General features: G+C 35.0%; 1 protein-coding gene across 1 annotated transcript; it reads right to left on the reverse strand.

Moving 5' to 3' along the window:
* Positions 1–4,224: 4,224 nt before the first annotated feature.
* On the reverse strand, positions 4,225–5,262 carry LOC149242629 (F-box/kelch-repeat protein At2g44130-like). The gene has a single exon (XM_089370916.1). The coding sequence runs from the start codon at positions 5,260–5,262 to the stop codon at positions 4,225–4,227; it is 1,038 nt and encodes a 345-aa protein (XP_089227042.1).
* Positions 5,263–7,538: the final 2,276 nt, after the last annotated feature.

Consider the following 7,538-nt stretch of genomic DNA (forward strand, 5'->3'; position numbering starts at 1 on the left):
GCAAGTCTTGGAAGGATCATGTTGAACATGTTGACAGGGTGCTACAACTATTGGAGGAGAAACAATTATATGCCAAAAGATCCAAATGTTTCTTTGGAGTCCAGGAGGTGGAATATTTGGGTCATATTGTATCTCATGAAGGAGTTAAGGTAGACCCTAGCAAAATTAAAGCCATTAAGGAATGGAAAATCCCCACATCCATAAAGCATCTGCGAGGATTTCTTGGGTTGACAGGGTATTATCGCAAGTTTGTTAAGAATTATGGGAGAATAGCAGCACCTCTAACAACATTATTGAAGAAAGATGCATTTTCATGGACTCCGGAAGCAACAAAGGCCTTTGAACATCTTAAAGAGGCAATGTGCCAAGCACCGGTCTTAGCTACACCGGACTTCACAAAAACCTTTATTGTGGAATGTGATGCTTCAGGAAATGGAATTGGTGTTGTTCTAATGCAAGATGAAAGACCCATTGCTTTTGAAAGTCGTCCAATCAAGGGAAAGTTTTTAAGAAAAGCTATTTATGAGAAGGAAATGTTGGCAATACTCCATGCACTTAAGAAATGGCGACCCTACCTAATGGGAAGACACTTCAAGGTAAAAACAGATCATGATAGCCTTAAATACTTTTTAGAACAAAGATTATCCTCTGAAGAGCAACAAAAGTGGGTCACAAAGATGTTGGGTTATGACTTTGAAATCATCTACAAAAAGGGGAAGCAAAATGTGGTGGCAGATGCACTCTCAAGAAAGGATGAGGATGTGGAAGCATTGTTGTGCGCTATTTCTATTATCCAACCAGATTGGATAAATGAAGCAAGGGAGGAATGGAAGAATGACGAAGAAGTGTGGGCACTTATTCGAAAGCTACAACAAGATTCCAGTATGTCTGATACATTTAGCTGGAAAAATGATTCGTTATGGTACAAAGATCGCTTATACCTCTGTAAGAATTCCCAGCTAAAACAAAAGATTCTTATGGAATTGCACACTTCTCCCTTAGGAGGGCACTCAGGATTTTTAAAAACTTACCACAGGGTTAAGAAGGAATTTTTTTGGGATGGCCTTAAATCAGATATTCAAAAGTTTGTGGCAGAATGTTTGGTTTGCCAGCAAAATAAAGTTGAAACAATTAAGACACCGGGTCTATTACAACCTTTATCCATTCCAAGCCAACGTTGGGAGGAGGTTTCAATGGATTTTATCACAGGTTTACCCAAGTCTGAGGGAAAGAGTGTCATCATGGTGGTAGTTGACAGACTTACCAAGTATGCACACTTTTGTGCATTATCACATCCATTTAAAGCCAGTACAGTTTCTACTGCATTTATGGAAACAATTCAAAAGCTACATGGAAACCCAAAGATTATTGTAAGTGACAGAGATCCCATTTTCACTGGAAATTTTTGGACAGAATTATTTTCTTGTCTTGGTACTCAGTTAGCTCATAGCTCATCTTATCATCCTCAATCTGATGGGCAAACTGAGATAGTAAACAAATGTTTGGAAGGATATCTTCGTTGCTTTGTATCTGATAAACAGACACAATGGGTCAAATGGTTGCCTCTGGCTGAATGGTGGTATAACACTTCCTTTCATACAGCAACAAAAATGACCCCATTTATGGCACTTTATGGGTATCAACCACCATCCATCACATCATATTTAAGAGAAAATTCTAAGGTTCAGGCAGTGGAACATCACATCGAACATCAACAACAAGTCCTCCAACTCTTAAAGGATAACCTTGTGTTGGCACAGAATAGAATGAAACAACAGGCAGATCAACATCGCAGTGAAAGAAGTTTTGATGTAGGTGATTGGGTATTCCTACGGCTACAACCATATAAGCAAATGTCCCTCAAGCAAGCTAAGAAGGATAATAAATTATCACCAAAGTATTATGGTCCGTACAAGGTGTTGCAAAAGATTGGTACTATGGCATACAAATTGGAGCTTCCTGCAGCTTCTCGATTGCACCCAGTTTTCCATGTTTCATGCTTAAAGAAGGTTATAGGCGACAAGCTCCCAGTTCAAACAATATTGCCAGAACTTGACGAAGAAGGAAAAATTATATTGGAACCGGAAGCAGTTATAGAAACAAGAACTCGACAGCTACGAAATCGATCAATTTCAGAGTACCTTATCAAGTGGAAGAACTTATCCGCTGAAGATTCCACATGGGAGGATGAGAATTTTATGCAGAAGTATCCTGAACTACTCAAGCGTTGAGGACAACACTTTTTTGAAGGAGAGGGGCATGTTGGGTCCCTATAATACTAGTGATTACCCCATTACTATTGTAGTTATACCCCTTATTTATATTGATGTACCCATGTAGTGCCCATATTGTTACTATTGTGCCACATAGAAGCCCACTATTGTTATTGTTGTGCCCTACAATATTATTGTTATGTAGGCTTTGATTGTATTGGGACCACTTAGACTCCTATATATAGAAAGGAGGTATTTTCATTTGTATCATCCAAGAATTGTTCATTTATGTAATGTAAAGGAGGTTGCCCCCTCGAAGAGGCTGAATTCTAAGGCGTTGATCTTTCTTTTCTATCTTTTCTTGAGCTGGTTTCATAACAAAGACCCTTTCATGCTGTTTTCTTTAGCTATCCCATTATGCTCATTGTTCATTACTCTATTCCCTATAGATAACCATATATCAAAAGGAAGAGCTTGTAGGTACATTCAAATTCTCACTTTCCAAGTTGTATAATTTCACCCATTCAAAAATTAGCTCCATATTAGGCAAATGGTTTAATAGATGTGGATCTTGAAAATATGTGAATTGCATGGAGAAAATTACATGCTCGTGGCTAAAATATTGGAAGGGTTCCACCTTTTAGCTTCTTTCTTGGAGGAGAATTTAAATATAAAGCAATGTCTTTCTTTAAGGGGAAGATCACTACCCAATTCTTTTGAAAATGGCCCCCACTATGGGAAACCATCACATACATTTTAAGGTAAATCATAAAAAACTGAAATATTCCACATCCATTCAAGCCATAAAGGATGTTTGGTGGCCTTTAGACCCCACAATCTAGAATCCCACCAAACTCAATTTCATAAAAATGTGAGGACATAAAAGCCACAATTATAGCTTGGTCTATTCAGATATTTTAAAGGGATAGTAAGGCCCTCTCATATATTAAAGCCTAGATTCTAAATTGCTTGCCAAAGGAGGGTATGAGTTAACTTCTTAAGCAACAAAAATTACATTTATAGAATTAGAGAAGGATATTCATAAAATTCACTTAGAAAAATGAAAATTAGGGAATTATGGTTCCATTCACTGATTGAAATACAAGTTTTTCCATCATTATGCCAGTCATTAGGTGGCTATAAACTACATTAGGGTCATCAACAAATATAATGGAATTCAAACTACCATGTCTACACACAAATCTAGTGAATGTGCCTCCCACTTCTCAAGCCCATTTATAGAAAACTTTAGGGCTAATATAGACATGATATTAAGAGTCCCTACAATCTTCCTTTTATTTGTCTATCAAGAATAGAACATGTGGCTTATGGCTAAAATAAGAAAATATGAGATTTGGGGTGTTTCTCATCATCTTCAAAAGGACATTTCCTCCTTTGAATAGTTCAAACCCATATCCTTGTGTAATTCAGTATAAAATCATCTTCAACATCATTTCTCATAGGCTAAAAGACGTTCTTTGTGATAATATTTGCCTAATGAATATGGATTCATGAGAGAGACAAACCCTTGAAGAAATCTACATCTCCCAAGAAAACCTTCATTCAATCCATACAAATCATTAAAAAATAATAATTGATGCACCCATACAAATGGATCCATAATTTGGAAAGACATTATTCAAGCCTTTTTTGTCATCATTAAATGGTTAATTTATAATATTAGTGATAAATATCAACTTTTCATTACAAAAGACAATTTCATTGAGTTCCATAATCAATGTTTACTCCCTCCAAAAATCATCCATTAACTTAATAAATATATATTCTAGATTCTAAATCAAGTAATGAGACATGACTATATCTTGGGTCACAAATTAACAAAGCAAAAACTACTCCCAAAAAAAACAAAAACGTCATAGATAGCATTTCTTTATACTAGTCTATGCCTAATATAGAGTTAGAACTCCACACAAAATGATGAAAAAATATTGATGACACAGCATTTCACATCAAAGTCTTAAGCCGGGCTCCGTGCACCTAAAAATTAGATTCAAATCTCCACGGTCGCTGCAGATATGGTAATGCCTGCAAAGACCTTCCCACCATCACTGTTAACTTTCGTGAACTCCCTGGTTGACGGATTAAACAGATAAGAGATGTGTTTTCGGAGGGCGTCTAAACCGCTGACAAAAATCTGGTCACGCCACTGTGTAGCGCACGTAATGAAGAGAATATCCCGGGGATTCGGAAAGGAAGCTACCACACTCCAAACGTCCTTCTCAACATCATACTTCTCCACCCCTTGTTCAGTGAACACGTACACCTCCCCGCAAGAAGAAGAAGAAACCACACAGCTTCTCCTTAATCCTCCCCTAAAGTTCCCCCAATGTGCCGTCATTCTCCACCTTCCCTCACTCGGATCGAAAACTTCTCCACTTTGGCCTTCGTCTAACACCATGAATTTACCATCGATGAAAACACCGCTGCATCCCTGGCCGTGCGATTCGATCATTGGGGGCAAAATTTCCCACTTGTCTTTCTCCACGTCATATGCTTCTACAGCTGCAAGGGGGGTGTCACGCTCGCCGAAACCGCCAGCGACGTAGACAAGTCCAGTGGAAGAAGAGACAGAGCACGCAAAGAATGATCGAGGTGTAGGCATGTCTACCCCGCGGCGCCATCTGGTAGACTCAAAGTCATAAATGTAAACACTGTTCATCAAAGTTGGCCTGGACGGGTGCATTCCGCCAATGAGAAGTAGCTTCCGATTCACAGCCACGCACTGACACCATATTGGTATTCTAGTATTGTGGGGATCATCAATCGGAGGTAGCCTTTCCCAGGTGCCCTCCACAGGGTCGTATACTGTCACTACAAAGAGGGGATGCATATATCTGTGATTTCTATCTTTCTGAATCAAGCAAATAAGCTGCTTGCTCGTCCCACATTTCTTCCTGTCAGCATAGAACGTAGGGCTACTGAGTATAGCCTCCCAGCTTTTGCACACAGCCTTCAGCTTATCGATTGATGTGTAAGGCATTCTTACAAAACACTGTCGAAGGACATCCTTCGGAATAACCTCCTCCATTAGGGCGCTTCAAACACACCAATTTCCTGATCGATCGAGTTTACCCAGAGCTTTATCGCAAATAAAGAAATAAATATGAAAGTGAACGATGGTACCTCCGAATCTAAAAGTGACAGTTATATAATGTGTAGATGTCTATGTTTATTCAAAGCCACAAGAAACCCTAATTTCAAACCCACGAGAAACGGAGTTCGTTATATCGATATTTATTCGTAATACGAAAATAAATCATTTTTTAATTCTTAATATAAGTAAGTTTGACCAATCAACTCTTTGACAGGGCAATGCTTGATGCAAAATCGTTCATTACCTCCACATGAACATGACCGGACTCCACCACATTATCATGACGGGACTCCACTAAGGAATATAATGTTATATATATATGTTTTGTTTGTTGAATAATTCAAAGTTTTTCAAATGAATATATATTTTAACGAGTTGAGAGGGGTTTTACGAGGTAATGTGGAAATGTAATGTAAAAAAGTTTATAATTATTTTTATATATGAGTTTAATATATTGGATTTGTATTAATATGTATCATTTATAATAATTAAATTGGTAAATATATATAGGTTAAATAGGCCAAGAGAAATGTTGTAGTGTTAGTAAAAAAGTTAAAAGAAATAAAAATAATAAAATTTAATTTTGTTACATTGTAATGTTGTTTTTATTGAGCTTAATAGGTCGAAGTAGTCTTAGTAAAAAGGTTAAAAGAAATAAAAATAATAAAATTCAATTTTGTTACATTGTAATGTTGTTTTTATTGCGCCTAACAGCTCTAAGTATGGGGTAGATCTCACATAAACATGTAAACTTAAACATAAATTTAAATGTAAACATTTAACACATAATGTTTAACATTTAAAATTTTTAATGTAATGTCGGCTTTATTTAGAAATCAATCTAATTATTTTTATATATAAATACAATATAAATTTAAATTATAAAGAGGTTATGAACACTCAAAAAGTAGGTATGGTAACTAAATAAAACCTCTTTGTATATTTAGTCCATAAACCTCTTTCTATTTAATAAGAATCAAAAAAGAGGTTTTATTTAGGTGAAGCCTATGGGCCAAATTATTATTAATACCATGCAAAAAAACATTATTAACCCTAATATTAATATTAATAAAAATAAATATGGCACATGGTATTGAGCTTTGGTATTCACAATCATTGGTATTGTCCAATGGTACGTGGAATGTAGCCTATTTAAAGGAGGGAATTAAAACAACATAGATCCATCTTAAGTCTTGTTCTACTAAGCACATAGAGGGATCAAATATAGTGAGCATAGAGTGAAAAAATATTGGTAGATCTAGAGTAACATATATCTATGGTGGTTAATAAAATTACCAATAACTTTTTACATTAAAAAAAATCACAATATACATATTAAATTCAAATATATAAGTAAAAACAATAAGTTAAGATCCCTTTCATTTATAAAATAGAATAATGATTATGTAACCATATTTAAATTTAATTAATAAGCACACAAATTTACAATATAAGGATATGTTTAACCATGAATATTCACATCCACTTTGCCATAGATATTATTAACATGTAGATAGGCTTTGTTACAATACCATGGACCAATAGTATGTTTCATCAATACAACATGCCAAAAAATCATCTCTCATTTCACACTAAAGATATTTCATAAATATTTTATTTGAATTTAATTTTATAACATTTTCTTATTATATTTAAAAGAAAAAATATTATAATTACTTATGAGATATATCTACATCTCTATCACATGAAAATATATAAGATATAGATGGTATCTATAAATTAAGATCCATTTCACCATATAAATTAAAATAATAAATTGGTAACCATATTCAAATTTAATTAATAAGCACAAAAAAACTTAGTACTTGCAACATAACAAGATTTTTAGTCATGGATATTCACCACTAGTTTACCATGAATATTATTAACCATATCATACCATGAGCCAATACTATTGCTCATCAATACCACTTGCCCAAAGACCCTCCCTCATTTCACAATCAAAATAATACTTACAGTTAACAAGACTTTTAACATGGATACTCATCACACTTTACCATGGATATTATTAACAAGACCATACCATAGGCCAATTCCATGGCTCATAAATAACACATGCCCAAAATGAAGCTCTCATTTCACAATCAAAATATTTTATAAACATTTTTTTTTCTAATTTAAATTTATTACATTTTTTGCCCAAGAGACACTAAGTTTTTTCCCAAGAAGAGACTCTGAATTTGTTGTAA

This window comes from Pinus tabuliformis, chromosome 8 (genome assembly GCF_031772625.1).
Source record: "Pinus tabuliformis cultivar Carrire ecotype Pingquan chromosome 8, CPIR1, whole genome shotgun sequence".
NCBI classification, from domain to species: domain Eukaryota; kingdom Viridiplantae; phylum Streptophyta; class Pinopsida; order Pinales; family Pinaceae; genus Pinus; species Pinus tabuliformis.

Excerpts from the sequence above, each read along its gene's own strand:
- LOC149242629 (XM_089370916.1), bottom strand. The coding sequence starts at position 5,262 with ATGGAGGAGGTTATTCCGAAGGATGTCCTTCGACAGTGTTTTGTAAGA.